Source organism: Macrotis lagotis, chromosome 4 (genome assembly GCF_037893015.1).
Source record: "Macrotis lagotis isolate mMagLag1 chromosome 4, bilby.v1.9.chrom.fasta, whole genome shotgun sequence".
Taxonomy (NCBI): domain Eukaryota; kingdom Metazoa; phylum Chordata; class Mammalia; order Peramelemorphia; family Peramelidae; genus Macrotis; species Macrotis lagotis.
The window spans coordinates 255504480-255525278 of record NC_133661.1 but is presented as its reverse complement, the minus strand read 5'-3'; the positions used below and the strand labels follow the sequence as shown (position 1 = coordinate 255525278).

The 20799-nt window shown below is 36.7% G+C and overlaps 1 protein-coding gene and 1 long non-coding RNA gene across 2 annotated transcripts in view; one reads left to right on the top strand and one right to left on the bottom strand.

The window, feature by feature from the left end:
- The window catches only part of LOC141520377 (uncharacterized), a 137936-nt gene that overhangs the window by 15391 nt on the left and 101746 nt on the right, over positions 1-20799 (top strand). The window lies entirely within an intron of this gene.
- Positions 744-17268, bottom strand: MED6 (mediator complex subunit 6). The gene is made up of 8 exons (XM_074235831.1): positions 17186-17268; positions 11256-11415; positions 9149-9240; positions 6901-6983; positions 6468-6576; positions 4939-5054; positions 1817-1844; positions 744-1135 (listed from the first exon to the last, which is right to left on the bottom strand). Exons 1-8 carry the CDS (start codon positions 17205-17207, stop codon positions 1005-1007), a joined length of 741 nt encoding a protein of 246 aa, XP_074091932.1. The 5' UTR covers positions 17208-17268; the 3' UTR covers positions 744-1004.

Here is a 20799-nt window from a genome sequence, read left to right as displayed (position 1 = left end):
TAAAATAGGGCTTTTAGTGATACTAAAAAAAAAAAAGGAAATTAGAGCATCAGTAAATCTTAATTTCTAAAAAATAGATCATAAGTTAAAGGAAATTCAGATAAGTAGAACTGTTGGAACTATCATATTAAATTGGAAATAATTTTAAAAATGTCTGCTGTATCTAGTAGAGCTTCATGGTCCTCTTTTAGTGTTTGTACATGAAAATATTCATATTTGTTTTGTTTATAATAGTTTTTTTAAAAGGGAGGAAAAAAGTTCTTTGTGTCTAGCTTGGCTGATATTATTCTCTAGAAATACAAATCCTGCATTGCAACAACTTAAGACCCCAAATGAGCTGATGTCTAAATTTCCCCTTTAGTTTTAGATTCACTTAACTGGGCATTCAGGATTCATCTTCCAATCCCAGGTTCATCCTAAATTTAATATAGATATTTCGGTGTTATATCTTGTGTGACTACATAATCACCTGATTAACTGCCTCTTTCTGCCTGAAATAGGGGATGGAACAGAAAACAAACACCAAGTTTTCTGAATCATAATCTAACACAGAAAACCCCTAAAGTTAACAAATAACCCCTTTCTTTAGAGTAATAGTAATGAAAACATTTACACAGAGTTTTAAAGTTGCGAAGTATCATAAAATGGACAGTAAATGTTATCTAGATAAAGATCTAGGCACTTAGAAAATAACACAATTTACTAATGAAAGCGCAAACAAACACAAAACCTTAAATCCAATATTCTATAAAGTTATTTTATTTGATAAATACATATATACATAAAATTGATGTGGGGAAGTATATAAAAGATTAATGAAAAAAAATCTAACACATAAAGAAGGAAGATGAAACAAATCCTTTCCCAGAAAATCAGACTTCTTATAAAAAAATAGAAAGTTGTAACAAGGAATTTTAAATCCTGTAATGATAAAGTCTTTGTTGCAGAAATCTGATGTCACCCCCATGTTTCTCTTTGGTGCTGAGTAGATAACAGCCCAATATTCACTGTAGTCTCATTCGTTTCTCAGGGGGGCATTTAGTGCTAGTTGTCTGCTGGACATTTTTGGGAGTCTCTTTTTCCTCTGTTTTTATCGCTTCAGGTATAGGTTCCGGCTCCTTTTTCGTCTGATCCACTAATAACAAAAACACCAAGTTGAAAGTGAGGTTAAAATCCTTCGAAAAATATCAATCACAAATAATACAATTTTGGAGGGAAAAGGTGAGGGAAAAGTTGTAGTTTAGGATCCATTTAAATTCCAAAAATACTGAGATCTGCCCTCCTACTTTTTAGCACTTATGATCTAAAGTTAAGTGACAGAATTCTTTGTTTTTCTGAACCCAAATGTCCTTTCAAGACAAAAAAATGAAGTCAGAGGAAAAAAAAGATACAAGTTCTATTCTTTCACTCAGATCTTTCAATAAATCCTAGAGTTCAATGAAAACTAGAACATTTTCAAAATGCATATATATGGCATATTATTATGTGTTGCAATATATAATGCATTATATGTGTGGGGGGGGTATGTGTGTGCATTCAGACAAAATATAATTCACATTGCAGGTACCAACACCTCTACCACGAAAGAACTGTTTGAAATGCTTCAGTGTCGTGGGTTTTTTTTGATAATTTAGAAGGCCTCAAAGGTAGGAAACAATGAAATGCAGTCAGTATGGAAGTACAGACTGATTAATTCACTTTAGTCATATAGCGTACAGGCTGTCACTTCTATCACCAAAAAATCTTTTCATCAATGAGGTTACTTTTTCCCTAAACAAGCTATTTCTAATTTATTAAGAATTTTAAATGTTCATACCTGGGACAGGCTTTTCTCCAGGCTTTTGCTGCAACAAGAAAAGAGGCAACTTATTAATAACTCGTTTACATTGCACCTTAAGATTTACCAAAACTTTTTTTTTAATTTAAGAGTTCAGATTTTGTAGGGTTTTTTTTTTTAACCAGGATAATAAACCGGATCATAGAAAGGAAATGTGCATGCAAGCACACATGTGGCCAACACACACACACACACACACACACACACACACACACAGTAATTAACTTCTTTTTCAAGAAGCCTTTCCCAATCCCTCTTATTTCTAGTGCCTTGCTTCTGCAATTATTTCTTATTTATCCTGCATATTACTCTTTGTATATATTTATTTGCCTGTTGTTGCACTCATATAAATTCCTTGAGGCAAGGGCTGCCTTTTGCATCTTTTTGTAGCCTCAGTATTTAACATAGTACCTGACACAAGAGTAGTTGCTTAATAAAACTGATTTACTGATTCTCACAACCATCCTAGGAAGTGCAGTGTACAAATATTATTATCCTTATTTTACAGATAAGGAAACAAAGCATCAATCGGTTTCAATGAGTTAGCCATAGAGTAAGAAAGAATTAAAGCAGGGATTTGAACACAGGTATTGTGGCCCCAGTGCTCTATCTACTACACTGTCATTTTCTCCTTGAAAGTATAAATTTTATATATAAAATAAATGAATATTTCATCTTCCTCTAACATACTTTTCCTATTAGCACTAAATCTTCCCATCTCCTTTGACCAAAAAGACAAACAAAAAAAACCATACACACAAACCTAAAAGTAAATCAGAGCAGAACTGTCAAACATAAAATTGAACACAACAAAAATAATCCCAATCCAATCTAATATATATACCCTATTCTACTGACAATGGTCTTACCCAAAGCAGTAGAGGAAATAAAGGGGAAGGGAATAATGAAGACCAAGAAGGTTCTAAAGGTATTCCTGATCACACGTGATAAAGTAAATCTAGATTCTCATTTACAACCATCTGATGACATCACCCATTTAGTAAGGATTCAGAGTAAGTGCTATGTACAACAAATGGTGCTAGATGATGAAGATATATAGTTAAGACACAGTCCTAGGATCCAATGATCTTATAATTCAATAGGAGATAAATACACTGGTTAGCAACGAACAAATTAGAAGATATAATATATGCATTTGAAGATCACAAAATGCTGTTAAATCAGATTAATTAAAAATCACTTTGGTGTATCCATGTGCATGTATGTATATGAAAGAAAAACAGAAAAAACAAACAGAGGTTTGAAGTTGGAGCTTAGGGAAGACATCAAATAGACCTTGAATAACAGATTAAACAGTTTATTTTTTTTCTGGTAAATATAAGAAGTCACTGAAACTGTTTGGGTTGTGAAATAACTTGACTATACTTGTGCACTGGTAAAAATCAATCTAATAGTTGTATGTAAGATGGGTTGGGCAAGAGGCACACAAGAGGACTGGAAGACAAGTGATCAATACAATAATCCAATAAAAAATTATAGCCTGACATAAATAGTGGAAGTAGAAAAGGAAAAAATAAAATAGACAGTGGAGAGGCTATAGGATTTCATAAAATTCAGACATTCCCACTGACATGTAAGCACCAAATTACTCTTCTCTATCCTTATCTCATACTATCTTTCCCCACATACTCTAGACTCCAATCAAACTGGATTATTCTTAGACACTTGAAACATGACTCATGCTTTCTTAAATTTGCTCATGTAGTTCCTCAACTCCCTTTGCTTACCAAATAAGAGTTTTAAATCTTTAGCTTGGCATTCAAGGTCTTCCATAATTTAATTTCATCTTTTCTTTCCAGACTTATCTCATACTACTTCTCTCTCAGCCAAAATGTATTCGTTACTTCCTGAATTGGTCCTGCCCTGCTGTTTGTCTTGTTTTGTTTTCTATTTCCCTCCCCTCTCACCACCACCTCCTATTGAACCAATGTCTGTAATGCATCTCCCACCTCTCTTGGTTACAAACACTCCCAATCAGGTGTGCCTTCCCCTTAAAATCTTCCCTTATGCTCCTCAAGGTAAAGTAAGTTCTCCCTCATTGGATTTCCTAGACCTCTGTACTACATTCATGTACTTATTTTCTAAGTTGTTCTAAATAAGGGTGGAGATGGTATCTCAATCATCTTTATATTCTTAAATCATAGCAGGATGGCCTGCATACAGTAGAAAGCCAATAAATGTTTCTTGAATTGAACTGCTGAGAAGAAGCTGGAATGGTCCCTCAGGGATACCACTCCAAACTAGAATGGCTACTAAATACAACTGTCTAACGCTCTCAAAGCTGTAGCAGAGAAGGAAGAGTTAGGAGCTAAGAGATTTTGATAACTGTATTCCTGAAGAGACAAAGTACAAAGATGGAGGTGAAGACAAGTTCAACCACATCTTATGATTTCTCTTGAAAACCTTTCCATGCCTCCCTGTCAGTGGGAAGGTAACCACTACATAACTCTCTTGATCCCTCTTCCCCCACACCTCACTCCTTACCCAATTACACTGTATTTATTTTGTATATGTTATATAGAGTACACTGAATCCAGTATTAGACTGTAAGCTCCCTGATGGCAGAAATTCATTTGCTTTTGACTTTGTAGTTTTCAAGTGTAGCAAAATGATTAGTACAAAGTATATAATTTGTAAATGTTTCTTGGTGGAACATATAACTTATTAATTCCCTTATCCCTCTTTAAGGTTCTTTTCTATACCCTTACTCCTCTCCATGTCATCAACTCTATTGCTTTGACAACCTACTCATCATTCCCATCATATAATCATCTATTTCCTGCCTCTTATTTTCCTACAAATACCTATACCTGGAATGTTCTCTTCCTAAAATTCAAAACTTCCATCCTAATCATAATTCTAGGAGAGTACAAAATGTCATTTGCTCCATAAAACTTTCAATCTTCCCATCAATTTAGGATTCCTTCTGTGGATCCATTATGCATAATTTTCAGTTCTTTCCTCTAAACAAGTTACATGAAAAAAAATATAATTTTAAAAATAATCTCACCAACAAGACAATGGAAAGTTAAGTCTTACAGATTTCATATTTAAAACAGAAACTACCAGCATGTTATTACCTGAACAAATTTGGGTGGAAATTTTTGTCGCAGATCTAAGAGTAAAGCATCCACACGCTGTCTCTGAAAAATGGAACTTGGTTCTTCTTTTCTCTTGGCTTTAGGTTTGGCTTTATCTGTAACATAAAGTCCAAGATACATCACCATAACCAAATAGGAAACAGTATGTTGTATTCATCATGTAGCAACTAAATATCATTTTTTTAAGACTGCTCAACCTAATGTCAAACATAGTTCTAAGCTTTCTTCTTACAATAGAGTTCTAATAGCAACAGTATTTAAACAGCTTTACATGTTAATGCAGCAACAGATATCAATTATCCATGACAATTCAAAAGCTTAATGAAGTAGTTGTTAATGCACAAAGTAAGTCCTAAGTGCTCAGATTCAATAAAAAGATGGACTTAGGGGCAGCTAGGTGGCATAGTGGATAAATCACTGGCCTTGGAGTCAGGAGTACCTGGGTTCAAATCCAGTCTCAGACACTTAATAATTACCTAGCTGTGTGGCCTTGGGCAAGCCACTTAACCCCATTTGCCTTGCAAAAAAAGAAAAAAGAAAAAGATGGACTTGGATTGTAGAACCAAAGTTCATCTTCACCTTTAAACTCTTTTGATCTTTCTTCCCTGCCCTACCCTCTTCTCCATTCAAACCCTCCATCTTTCTCTTATTTCAATAATGGGAATTGGGAGAAACCTTATCATATTGTTTAAAACTTTCCTCATGACTGGGAAATTGGATCACCTCTCTCTGATATTTGGAGACCCTTAACCAATGACCTAAGTTAGGCTGATCAAAAACCCAGTCAAGTCCAAAGACTAATGTAAGGAATTTTTGCACAATATCTTAAGCAACTCATATGTCTGGTCTGAAAACTGGCCTTGTACTGATCATTAAGTTATTGTTTCCATTTCCTTTGATTGTTTACAAACACTTTAATTTACAGAATTGTACCTATTTACTCTCCCCCCTCCCAAAGTTGGAAGTCCCTAATCTTCCTACAATTAGAAACAAGATTACCTAATGTTGTATGGTTTCTCTGTAATTAGTCTTATTTGATTAACTGTTTTTAATGTATAAAAGTTTGTCTATCCCTGCATTTGGAGTTCAGCCCTAGGTTGAAGAGGTCTGGTTCCAGTTTGTTGGACAATCGTCATACACTGATTAATAAACTCACATAAACTCATTAATAATGCTCACAAGATCAAACTTTTCTCAGTCATTTTCATCTTTCACCTGCCACATATTTTCTAGGCTGAAAGAGGAAATGTTATATAGGAATTATGTTCATGGGTAGATCCCCTTATTGTCTCCTGGATTGTGTGTGTGCTTTTCTCTTAACTCCTCCAGAGCTAATTTCCTACTACTCTGCCTTTCATTCACAATCTTTGGACCTAATAAACAAAAGCTCAAGTCTCCAAAAAAGTAACTCTAAGATTTCCTTTCATAATGAATCAACCCATATTTGAAATGATAAAAAAACACAGTTCCCAATTATTAAACTGGTTCTTTCCTCTTGCATGTCCTACCTTGTTCTTCCTGATCTTTAAAGTGCCACCAGTACCCTTTGGAAGGGTGATAACGACAATATGACATAGCTTCATCAAAGGCTGATTGAATTCCATGTACAGCTGTGAGCTTGCAAAAGAAGAAAGTTGAGTTTTTCAGTAGGTGAAAAATTACAAGGACAAATAACTAAAAAATAATATTTTCTTGCAAAAACAATGTTTTCCATGGTTCATGAAAACAGCAAACTGTTTGGTTAGGTATGTAGTATATGTATACTACATAATCCATATCTAGAAATAACTCAAAACACAGCTACTATCCCTGTTAGTGTGGGGTTCAGATTTCAAAAGCAGATATTCTTAGAGAATGCTTGTCAGAGAAAGAAAATCCTCATTTAACATTTAGAGAGTGTACAACCCCACCACTCCAAACCCTTAGAAAAAAGACACTTACCACTCTGGAGTTTATGACAGATCCCAAGTCAGGTGCCTGATAAATTACTCCAGCAATGATATAATAATCAGCTAATGGGATGACTGGAAAAAAAAGAAGAATTTCTGAAATTTCAGTCAGTAAATATGTCACATTAGAAATAAATACAAATGGCTCAATGTAGAAGAATATCATTTTGGAACAGTAAAATCAGTTTAACAGAAATGAAAAGTATAGAGTTGCTCAAGTCATTAACATGGATGGAAATTAAGAACCCAGACTTTTCACATCCCTTAGAGAAGCAAGAATGTACTTTTAAGAGATCATTTTCTGAAAGTAGAACAAAGCATACTTGCTAAATAAAGAAAAATACAATGTAAAGCTTTAGTGCAGTTCTACAACTTTGGGGACACTGCAGAATCCATTGGTGCACAGGAAACAGTTATTTTTATTTTTCTTTCTTACTCAGGGGGATAGCCCATTAACATCATACTGAGTCATGGTTATCATCACCTCCTGAACTGCAGCATCTTTCACCCTTTTTATATATAGTTTTTGCCTGTTAAAATGTAAGCTCCCTGAGGGCAGGGGCTTTCTCATTTGCTTGTACTTGTCTCTCTGTCTCTCTCATGGAAAGCCATCTGGTTTCTTCAGATTTCTCATATCTATCTCCCTGACTGATCTTCCCTTTGCACTGATGTCACTCTTCTCATTTAACAGTTGCTTATATACAAAACCTCTCACTTCATTTCCACCCCTATTTGGCCAGATGTTATAACCACTTTTGTGACTGCATTATCTAGCACAGTGGCCATTCAACAAGAAAACAGAATTTACAAGCTTGAAAGAGACCTCTGAGATTATCTTGTTCAATACTTTCATTTTACAATAAGAAATTAATGTATGATAAAAATCTCAATAATCAAAAAAGGAAACAAAATCAAACTAGAAATATCAGGATGAATTATCAATTTCTCAGATTATATCATAAGATAGGATCAATATTTTCAGGCATATACATGAAGAAAGTCAATGACAAATAGAAAGGCTCCATATGCATCAAAATAAAATGGTACTTTTTGTAAGTAGCAAAGAATTTGAAACAATCCAGGTATCTATTGAAAGGGGATTGAAAGTTGAAATATGTGATGGTAATGAAATAGTGCTGTGATAGAAGAAATTATAATTATGATCATTACAGAGATTCATGGGAAATGTATATGCAAAGTATAGTAAGAAGAACCAGAAAAGCAATATACTCAAAGACTACAAAAATGAAAATGAAGAGAACAACCAAAATTGAATGCTGTGAAAGTATCATAATCGAGTCTGATCCCAAAGGAAAATATTTTAGAAATTATCAGGTTTTAAGTGTGCATCAGAATAGGTAAAACTCCTGAATGCTGCTCAAACTAGATTAAATTATAATTATGAATTGTTTAACAAAACAAATAAAAGTCTATCATAGAGAATGCTCATTTGAGGTTTTCTAAGTCAATCTGCAGAGTATTTAACACTACTGACATAGAAAATTTGGCTACTGCATTGGTCAGTTTTGCAGAACTTTTTTGATTCCTTTTTTTTTTTGGACTTTGTTATGAGGTATGATTTTTCTGGGCAGGAAACTTTCAGAATATATGTAATATAATAACAAAGACACCAACAAAAATTTATTTTTTAAAAATTACACTGAAAAATAAAGCCAGATACAAAATCTATGTTCGGAGTGGCTAGAATATCAAATTTCCATGTTTATGTTAATAATAAAAGGGCCTACAAGAGCTACCATTACAACATGGAAGTCGATACTTCTAAAATCAATCAACACTAAAATCATGCTGAACCATTCCTCTGAGAATAACAGGCAATATTGGAATATTTTCCTAATATTTAGCAGGTATAGTTCTTAATATCAGAATCCAACTATTTAGGTTTATTAGATTTTATTTTAGATTATTTAATCAATTAAACTAATCCTCAAAGATAATGTCCCTCATTACAATAAAAATACAGTTCATACAACATAAACATTATTTGAACCTGAGAATACTATTCCCCTGCATAGTTAGCATTTTGCCACTAGAGGGCGACCTCTGCTCTTCCTAGGGAAAAAAAAGCGACATGTATGGGGATATACTTTTAGGAAAGTAAAAAATATTACTGATGGGATTTCTCAGGAATTCAAAAGTGATTACAATTAAAAAACCTGGAAGGTAGGAAATAAAATGGATCTCTAAAGAAAAAAATGAACTAAAGTGTATATATTTACCTTGTGTAGAGGACTGCCGCTGTTGTTTCCGAATGATAAAAAGAATGGGCTCTTGGGCATGTAAAAGGATGTACTCTACTCCAACCATCTGACTGAAAAACAAAACACTGGAAATCAAGAAATCTATAAAAGATGTTTCAAAATTAATTTATTAATGTTAACAGTAAAATAATTTCAATGGCACAAAAATTTCACTATTTGTGATATGGAAAGCAACATGCATAAAGGAAAACATTTTTGTGACTCAATGGTTACCCAATTAAAAACTAGGATTAGAGTCCTGGACGATATCTCCTGCTGAAGTTGTAATAAGACTTTAAAATAAAAAAAAGTTTCTGCCATGGAAATTTATTTTTACCTCAATGAAGTTAATGCAGAAAAAAGTGTCAAAACCAAAAAGCATAGTAAAATTATGTGTAAAGTTTTAGACAGGAAAACAATGCATCAGAGATACTGCAAGCAGTAGAATATCAACAAATCTAAACTAGAGATCCTATATTTTGTTCACCTGAAATTGAAAAGTTTGTCCAAAAACCATAATGAGTGTTCTAATATGATGGATTATGTTGAAAATTACTAGTAAGTTGTTTTTTTTGAAATAGATAAATTTTTAAGTGTCTGATGCCAAATTTGAACTCAGGTCCTCTTGACTCCAGGGCTGGTGCTCTATCCACTACGCAACCTGGCTGCCCCCTCGTAAGTTGTTTAATTATAAGTAATAGTAATTTATCATATAAAATCTGTTTTTTAAAAAAAAACAAAATAAATGAACATTTTGAACAGTTCTCATATTTACCTGGCAAATGAAAGAAATAGCACATTATTAGCTATCTCTTTTAAGATTTAGTAAAACCTCATGAGCCAATAACAAAATGGGAAAATCCCTGACAGCTTTTATTTTCCTGTCTTCGGTTCTTAACATACAGTCCACCATTAATAAATGCTTGCTGATTAATTAACAAAAGGTAGCATCTCATAGCAGATAAAGACTTCATGTCTAGGCAAATCACTTTATCTTTCAGTGCTCCAGGCAACTAAGACTGGTGCAGAGCTGGTACCAGTCTGCAATGGTAAAGGGAGTTTCCTATACCAAAGAAATCACAGGTTTGATTTCCCCATTCCAAACCTACCCCACTACCCCTCTCGCCCCCCCCCCAAAAAAAATTTGTCTTTTTTTCCCTCTTAAATGAATTCTTGTCCTATATGTTAAGTACTTGGATGAGCTTAAGACCTCAAACTAGCAAAATTACAACTGGTATAAAGTAAGCTGTTTTCATTGTTAAAACACTCCCTGTACCAAAAAACCCAAACCTGTTGCCTGCCAGATTACAGGCTTAGAACTGGACAGGACCTTAGGGATCTAGTCCAACCAGTTCAATTTATAAGGAAGGATGTAAATTAACTCCCCATTTTAACAGATAGCAACAAATTCATTTTATAGGCATATTCATTTTATAGGCATATCACGCCCCAACAACAATACATTAATGTATTCTAATGTACCAATCTTTCTAAATGCTCCCCTCCCAAACCTCCACCCTTAGTCTGTTGGAGAGTGATGAGTAGCCAATCAGAAAACAATTTCTGGGAAAACTAGAAGAGTTTTTACTATTCACTCCAATGAGAGAAGACTTTCCAGGTAGATAAAGATTTACCTCTCTGTTCCTATTTTAGGTTTTACAGTCCAAATTTTGACCACCCAGGATTGAACATATCATTTCCCAATACTTTTTTACATGGAATTAACTATCCTATATTTCCTATATTGTTTTTACTTAATTTTTTTTTTTTTAGGTTTTTTGCAAGGCAAACGGGGTTTGAACAGATTTGAACCCTGGTACTCCTGACTCCAGGGCCAGTGCTTTATCCACTACGCCACCTAGCCGCCCTTTAATGTTGTTTTCATAGAACCAAACAGTCCTATAAGAAAGGGTACACCTCTATAAGGAAATATATTGGGAATTCTTTTATAGCTAATATATACAAGTCCTAATAAGATATAAGACTTATTCTCCCTGACTTCTATTTTGTAATTCACGAGCTACAGTTATAGAATAGCAGATCTGAGTAATCCTTCTAGCGATAATTCTGTGTTCTTACGACTTACTTTAAATGCTCCAGTGTGAGCCTCTGCATTTTGACCACTTCATTATTACATGTCCGATCATAAAAAGGGTTACTTCGTTCAGAGAAATAATCCAGAACACTACCGCTGTTCAATATAGGGATCCAGGAGCTGTCAACCCATGAAATTCCCAACAGATTATCTATGGAAGAGAAACAGAGAAAGGACAAAAGAAAAAAAGAAGGAAACATGTTTAATAGCAATTTACATAAAATGATCAGCTTTCCTTCTCTCCTATTTTAATACTCATCCTTTCACCTCAAAAGAATAAAGCAATTAAAAATGATATGGGAGGTGGGTTAAATAAGTTCTTACTAAATATCTTTTTCAACATCATGCATAGTTTTTCCAAACGGATCCCCCTCTTCCAGGAAACCATACCATATTAAAAAATATCATTTTTTTTCCTGTTTTTTTCAAGGCAATGGGGTTAAGTGGCTTGCCCAAGGCCACACACCTAGGTAATTATTAAGTTTTGAGGCCAGATTTTAACTCAGGTACTCCTGACTCCAGGGCAGTGCTCTATCCACTGTGCCACCTAGTTGGTCCCCCAAAATATCATTTTTTAAAGTTAGAAAAAGAAGAGGAGGGGTGGCTAGGTGGTACAGTGGATAAAGCACCAGCCCTGGAGTCAGGAGTACCTGGGTTCAAATCCGGTCTCAGACACTTAATAATTGCCTAGCTGTGTAGCCTTGGGCAAGCCACTTAACTCCATTTGCCTTGCAAAAACCTAAAAGAAAAAAAAAAAGAGGAAAAAACAGCATAGCTGGTCAACACATTGTAAAGTCCAAAAACATATCACCTGTGGATCTCTCATCTCCATAAATTAGTTGGTTGGGAGCATTTCTAATAACATTTCTTTTAAGTCATATTTGTTCTTCACAATTTTGCAAATCTTACTCTTGATCTGTGTGTTTGTGTGTCTTCTTTTCATTTACAATACTATTGTCAATATATATACGATTTTTCCTTGGTTCTGTTTACTTCATTCAGTGTCAATTAGGTGATTTAAATCTTCTCATGCTTCTCTGTCTTAACACATTCATCATTTCTTACAGTACAGCAAAATCTAATTACATTCATGTACTGCTATTTGGTTATTCCTGAATTGAGAGGCATATATTTTGTTTCCAAATCTTTGCTAGCACAAAAAGTGTTGTTAAAAAAAAAAAATTTGAGGTATATGGGGGAATGACTTCCTTGGGGTAGAAGCCCAGGTATGGAATCTCTGGGTTAAAGGGCAAGTACAGTTTAGTCATTTTATTTGCATAATTAAATCAACAAATAAACATTAAGCAACTACCATGTGCTAGGAACTGTGCTAAGAATTCCAGGAAATACAAAAAGAAGCAAAAGACAGTCCTTCCCCTCAAAGAGTTTACTATCTAATGAAGGAGCCAACATGCAAGCAAATATAAGTTTTATAAATAACTAATAGATGGAAGGCTCTGAAATGAAGAGGGGTTGAGGAAGGGTTCCTGTACAAGGTAGGGCTTTAATTGGGACTTAAAGGAAGCCAGGGAGATTGTTTTCCAAAATAATTACAGTTCAGAGCTCCCCACAAAATGTGTCCTCCTAACACTGACTACTGCCAATTTTTGTTACCTGTGTCACACAGTCACTGTGCAAGGATATAAGGAGAAATGTCAAAGTTGTTAGTGATTTCGCACATTCTTTCCCGTAGTATTAATATTCTGCAATTCTTTTTGAGAATTGTTTTTTTATATCCTTTGACTATCTAGAAGTTTTGTTCATAAATTTGCTAATTATTAATATAGCTTAGAAACCAAGCCTTTTTCAAAGAAATTAAATAGACGATTTTTCCCTCATTCAACTGCTCCCCCTTTTTTAATCCTAGGTATATCAATTTTATCTGTTGCGTTAACTTTCCAGTTTCATTTAATGTTATTTTTTAATCTTATCTCTCATTTAATTAAGAATATATCTCCTACATATAGCTGTAATATATAGATGTGATGCTTCTATTCTCATTTTAATAGTATTTTTAATATTAAAGTTACAATATGAAAACATGACTAACTGCATCTTTTTCCAATATGCTAAGTTTTTATCCTAATTTTTTTTTAGGTTTTATGCAAGGCAAATGGGGTTAAGCGGCTTACCCAAGGCCACACAGCTAGGTAATTATTAAGAGTCTGAGACCAGATTTGAACCCAGGTACTCCTGACTCCAAGGCCGGTGCTTTATCCACTACACCACCTAGCTGCCCCATATCCTAAATTAAACTAGAATCTGTTTTTCTACTCTGGTATTGTCCTATGAGACAGAACCATGGATCTCTATTCTCTTTATATGAATAGCTTCACTTTGTTCAAGGATTTTCTAATCTTTTCACGAGCCTTCAGCCTCCTTCCCTTCCCCTCATCCTCATCACCTGCCTCTAGATCCACTCCTTTTTGTCAATGTCCCTTCTAAAATAGAATGTTCATAAATGAACTTAATAAACTAAATGTAGCTTAAGTGGAAAAAGGAAAAAAAAACTATCACCTCTTTTACCATGAACACTATTGTCTCTATATAACCCAAGATTACATGAGCTCTTTGTTTGTCATTTTTCACATTTCTGACTTATACGAAGCTTGCATTTCACTAACCATCAAGTCTTTCTCACCTGAACAATCTGTCTTGTACACTTAACCTGACTGTTTTTAAACCAACTGTATGACTTTACATTTATCCCTATTAAATTTCATTATATGAGATATGGCCCCATTTTCAAAATCAGTCAAGATTAGCTAATCCTTTCAGCTTCATACCATCTGCAAACCTAAATTTGCTTTCATCCAAGACAACAATAAGAATATGGAAAAGAACTGAGTGGGGTACTCCCCTACAGATTTCTGTGCAATCTGTCTGCAAAGGATGCAAATCAACAAACATATTAACCCTTCCACTACCATTCTGTTCTGTTCCTTTAAGTGCTGAAAATTTACTTTGCTCCTAAATTCTTAGATTAGAAATTTCCTTTAACTCTAGGAGTTAGAGTTCTGGTCTAGATGAAAGGGAAAGATGATCATTTCTTATTTTCTATACATCTATGTAGCTGAATCTTCCACTTTTGAAAGGAAGCTAATAAACTAGAAAGTATCCAGAGGAGTACAAATAGGATGGTACATTAAGTCTACTCACATGAGAATCAGCAGAGAGGACTAAATGGGAACATGACAGCTATCGTCAAATACCTGAAGGGCTGTCAAGAGAAATCAGGCAGTACTGAAGGCTGGGATACAATGAAAGGCATAAGGCAGTCCATGTTCTAAGGGAGTTAACAGTCTAATAAAGGAAACACTACAGGAATAATTTAGGGTAGTCTTAGAGGAAAGGCACTGTTATTAAGGGATACAAGGAATGGCTTCTTGAAGGATTTTAACAGACTTAAAGGAAAGCTGGGGGGAAGTAAGAGTGAAAGTGACAGAAATGAGGAGATAAGAGTTTATTGTCTGAGGAACAGCAAGGAGAACAAAGTCACTGGATCATGTAGTATTTGGAGGACAGGGAAGGTGAAAGAAGACTGCAAAATGAACTGGAGAGGGAAAACTTGTCCTTTAGCAGTCTCTAAGTGGACTGAAGATTTGAAGCAGGGAGGCCAACCAAGAGGCTATTTCAATAATCCAAGCATGATGTGATAAGGGCCCTAACTAGGATGGTGACAAGGATCAGAGTGAGAGAAGGAAATATATGTCAACTATAATCTAAGTAGAAATGGCAGGATCTGACAAATGACTGAATATGGAATGTGAGACACTGAAGAATTGAAGATAAAACCTATATTGTAAGCCTGGGTAACTGGGAGGATGGCAAATTATAGCCATGTATAGCAATTATAGCAATGTATAGAAGTTGTAAATGGGTAAATTCAGGCTTCAGATAAGGAAAAACTAGTTAAAAAGTAAAGCTGTCCAAAATAGAAAAGAACAGCCTTGAGAAATAGTGTCTTTCCTCTCATTAGAAGTATTCACAGCAAAGACGGTTGACTAACCTCTTGTTCAACCTGTTACTGCAGGTTATGAATTGGATTATATTGTCTCTGAAAACAACTCAAATCAAAAATGTGTGGATACATCTTTTTGTTATTTCACTACCAATTAAAAAATTCTTTTGGTAAAAAATAGGCATAAACCCTTCAAACTCAACTCACTGAGGTAGGAAATATCTCCAAGGTATCAGACCCAATTGTTAATTATGAGAATAATACTATAGATAGCTGACATTCTAACATTCTAAGGTTTGCAGAGTTTAAACACATTATCTCATTTGAGTTTCACAACAACCCTAGGACATAGAAGATACAGGTGTTTGCATTCTCCTTTACAAAGAAATAAAAAATCAAGGCACAGAGTCATTTGTCTATAGCCACAGCTGGTTAAAATTAACGGCAAGAGTTGAAAGCTAGTCTTCCTGATCTTATCCCAATGCTTTAACCACTTCACCACCCAGACTCTCCTAAAATTTTAAGATTCTAGATCTAGGCAAGAGCAGGGAAAATTAATATAAAGACACAGATTCTATTTTCGACAAATGTCAAGTGTAAAAATTTATCAAATATGGCAACTATGAGTTTAGTTAGAGGCCCAAGTGCTGGGTTTGTTCCCCATGTGGGCAAATTAACTTTCTTTCTTCCATAATCACAGAATACAACCTAAGAGGCCAACCATCTTGCCAATGCCATCCCCCTGGGTAAAAAAGGAAGATAAAGCAAAAATGTAGAGAATTATACAATTCATAATCATTGGGAAAAATGCCTCAAAGCACATATGCCATTTCTAATGGATCTGAATTATGTATAGTGTGTATAAATAGGCTATATACTATATTCTCAATGTTAATTTGCCTATGATACATGGTATAAAAAAACATTATCCAAACTATAGAAGATTGGGAAATGAACTGGGTTACAAACATAGCAGGAGCAAAGGGTAACAGATGGCTAATCAGCGTGCTGAATCTATATTCACATAATTTTAAAAGATCCAAGGGCAGCTAGGTGGTGCAGTGGATAGAGCACCGGCCCTGGAGTCAGGAGTTACCTGAGTTCAAATCCGACCTTAGACACTTAATGATTACTTAGCTGTGTGGCCTTGGGCAAGCCACTTAACCCCATTGCCTTGCAAAAAAAAAAAAATTTTAAAAAAAGAACCAAAGAAAAGCCTGTAGTACATCAGGTAGCCCTCTCCCCAGTCTCCTTTTATGAGAGGACAGGGATAAAGGTCCCAGGGGGTCATGTGGTCATGTTCCACATCTCTGAACTGGAGCCGAGGACCATAAATAGTCAACTTTTACGGCAGGAAAAAAACCAACCTCATGGGCACCTGCTGAGGCTGGATGGCGAAAAGGGGCAGGGGGTCATCATAATTCCTGGAAATGATACCACTTCCTGGTGGGGGGGGCGCGTCTGAATAAGTCTCTCTCACTCGGCCCCTTGACCACCTATTCTCAAAGACTAAGTCTTAGCAATACACTATTTGCACATTCTTGGCTCCCTGGGGGCAGGGACGGTCTCTGCCTTTCTCTCTATTCCCGGCACTTAGCGCAGCTCCAGGCCCTTAAGACACCTTAAGGTTTTCCGTCGCCTCTGACTCTCCGCGACCCTTTTTGGAATTTTCTTGCCAAAAACATTAGACTTCCTTCTCCAGTTCATTTTACAGACGAGGAAACTGAGGCTACCGAGGCAGGTCCCACAGCTGGAGGAGCCTGAGGCTGCCTCCCGCTGCCCCGCCGGGGCTCGGTCTCCCCTCTCGCTCTAGGGGAGGAGGAGACGAGCCCCGGCTCCTGTGTAACCAAAAGTCCCCCCAGAAAGGCAGTAACAGAAATGTGAGTGGGAAGGGAAGGAGAGACGGCGGGGAACGACGAAACCGAAAGTGCAGAGACGGAGAGAGCGAAGCTTCGGTTACCTCGAATATCCACCGCCGCCATGGCGCCGCTCACCGCGCACTCCTCCACTTCCGGCGCGGAATGATGCGTCCCAGGAGGCGCTGCGCTCTGCGCCGGAAGAGGCGGGGTTTGGCTAGAGAGGAAGGAGAAGGCAAGAGGCGGAAGAGGAGGGGGAAGAGACTGGTAGGGCGTGAGCTGAGTGGGGGCGGGGGCGAGGACAGGCCGAGCCATCTTCCCTGCGCCTTCCACCCCTGAGCGATGCCCTGGAGAAGGAGATGAGGTGACGGGGATCGACCTTTGCGGCCCCGGCCAGACGCGCACCCGCGAGCTTCGGGGCCCCGTTTTGTTCCCATTTTGCGAGAGAAGACGTTGAAGAGAGAATTTGCTCCGCGTCGGACTTAGCCCTGGGGAGGAGCCCCCTCAGGCACATTTCTGGAGGGTTTTATCCGCGTTGCTTTTCTCCATCCCTTCCACCCCTTTTGGAGAAGTTGACGGAGAGGCGCCCCAAACCTTGGCTTGGCCCGTCCATGGACACGGACCCTGTTCTGGAAGCGGAATGTGAACCAGCACTTAGGCCGTCTGGAAAACGCCCTATTTCCATGTGTAGACACCATCAGCAAGTCTAGTCAAGAGGCAAAAACAGACCTTGCCCTCATGCAAAATAAACTGCCCCTACGACTTTTATATAAGATAAATTAGAGATGATCCTTGCGAGAAAGTTCTGTCATTAAGAGGAGCTGGGAATGAGTTCCTGTAGAAAGAGATTTCAGCTAAGATTTAAGAATTCAGGGGAAAGCGAAGGGAAAAGGTCAGATAAGAAGTAGCGTCTTTTGTTCAGCAAGCTCCAAGAATAGTGTCACTGGATTATAGAGTACATAAAGGGAATAAAATGGAAGAACATTGGAAAAGTAGGAGGAAACCAGGTCATAAAGAGCTTTAAAAAACAAGGGATTTCATATTTGATCCTGAAAGTGATAAAGAGCCACTGGAGTTTTTTGAATGGGGGGAGAAGGATAAAGAAGGAGGGTAACATAGACCCATGCTTTTTAAACAAAATTAACTTTGGAAGTGAGCAAACCAGGAGAATATTGAACACTTAGCAATCTTATTTGATGAAGAACTGAATGACTTGGTTCTTAACATTATAAGGATCCAAGACAATACCACTGAGACTGGATGAAAACTGCTGTCCACCTAGAGAAAGAGTTGATGTCTGAATGTACACTGAAGCATACTATTTTTCACTTTTTTAATTCTCATCTTCCTCCATGGAATGACTAATATGGAAATACTTTACATGATTGTACATGTATAACCTATATCAGATTGTTTACTGACTTAGGGAAAGAAGAGAGGAAAGAGGTAGGGATATAATCTGGAACTCAAAATTTAAAAACAATTGTTAAAAATTGCTTTGACATGTAATTTTAGGGAAAAGAAAAAAATTTAGGGGCAGCTAGGTGGCACAGTGGATAGAGCACTGATTCTGGAGTCAAGAGGACCTGAGTTCAAATTCGACCTCAGACACTTAATAATTACCTAACGGTGTCTTTGGGCAAGTCGCTGAGCCCCATTACCTTGTAGGAAAAAAAAGGAAAAAAATTTCAAATTTGAGAATTGGAAATTAAGTGAATGTCCTTCAATTGGGGGATGGCTTAACAAATCATGGTATATGTATGTCATGGAACATTATTGTTCTATTAGAAACCAGGAGGGATGGGAATTCAGGGAAGCCTGGAGGGATTTGCATGAACTGATGCTGAGCAAGATGAGCAGAACTAGAAAAACATACACCCTAACAGCAACATGGGGGTGATCAACCTTAATGGACTTGCTCATTCCATCACTGCAACAATCAGGGACAATTTTGGGGTATCTACAATGGAGAATACCATCTGTATCCAGAGAAAGAAATGTTTGAAGAAAGACCAAGGACTGTTACCTTCAATTTTGGGGGGGGGGGGGGGGAACAATGCTATCTCATTATGTAATTTTGCTATTTCTTATACTTTATTTTTCTTCCTTAAGGATATGACTTCTCTCTCATCACATTCAACTTAAATCAATGTATACCATGGAAACAATGTAAAGACTAGCAGAATGCCTTCGGGGGGGGGGGGCGGCGGGGGGTGGAGGGAGGTAAGCAAGAATTGGAGAAAAATTTTAAAACTCAAAATCTTAAAAAAAAAGATTACTTGGAGCGGCTAGGTGGCGCAATGGATAGAGCACCAGCCCTGGAGTCAGGAGTACCTGAGTTCAAATCCTGCCTCAGACACTTGATAATTACCTAGCTGTGTGGTCTTGGGCAAGCCACTGAACTCCATTTGCCTCGGAAAAAACCTTAAAAATAAAAGATTACTTTGACAACTCATTGGGAGATGAATGGGAATAAGGAGAGATTTGAGGCAGGGTTCCCCACCCAGAAATCTATTGCAACAGCATGATAAGGTGATATAAGAGTCATGCTAATGTTGTAGAGGTATCAGAGGAGAGAACCAGAGTATATGAAATATTTTATGAATGTAAAATTGGCAGAATTTAGCAACAGATTAGGTATGGGAAGGAGAGAAAGACACCAAGTATGACACCTAGGTTGCAAACCTGAGTTACTAGGAGAATGATGGTGCCTCAATAGTAATGAGAAGATAAGTCTTTACTATGTAACAGGGGGCTAAGAGCTAGGTATATTAAAAAAAAAAAAGGTAAAAATAGCCCAACCCTCAAGAACTTTAGATTTTAATGAGGGAGAAATCACATGCTAACATTGTCTATCACACACACCCACACCTACACCCAGTCTGTTGGAGTTGGTGGGGAAGTTGGAGAGGACAAAGAAGGTGAAAATCAGTCATAAGTTTTAGAAAAATCCCTTTAGAAAGTGAAGGGAGTATGTATTGGAGTGGAAAGAGATTAGGGGGAGGAAGGACAGATAGAAGGCTACTTCACCAGTACTGGTGAAGATGATGGTTTGAACTAGAGTTGTAGCTGTGTGAATGGAGAAAATGAGATTTATAGGAATATTAAAAAGCAGAAATGGCAAGATTTACTGCTGCTACCACTTGAGATTTTAACAGGCACTTGAGTATTTTGTGCCTTAGTATTTCTTTTGTGTTTTTAGTGGAATTGAATAGCTATCCTATACCTGATGTACATTGTACATTGAGTAACTTTCTACTCTCCACTTTTGAGCAAACTTAAACTTTCAGAATTTTCCTTGAGGCTACAGAATTTGGGTATAAAGAACCAGAGAGTGCGAGAATGAACCTGATTCCTATCTTTAGAGAGCCAGGCTCTCCCAGGATCAAATGTGTTTATGGTGACTCCAAAGCAGAATAGGTGGAATAGGAAGGGGTTAGCACTCCCACTGTTTTGTGTCTTGTAATGGCTCTTATTTTTGTAGTTAAACATTGTCTATAAGTTCCTTGAGGGAGGAAATATTTTATTTTTATTTTACTTGATTGAGGAGGCAATTTAGTACAATGTAAAAGACCTGAACCTCTACTGTAAATTTCTTTTGATAAAATAAGTGATATCTTTTGGCTTTATTTCCCAACATATCCTTGCCCACTCACCTCACAAAAAGCCCTCCCTAGTAACGATAAAGTAAATCTAACCAATACAACTCTTTACTTCT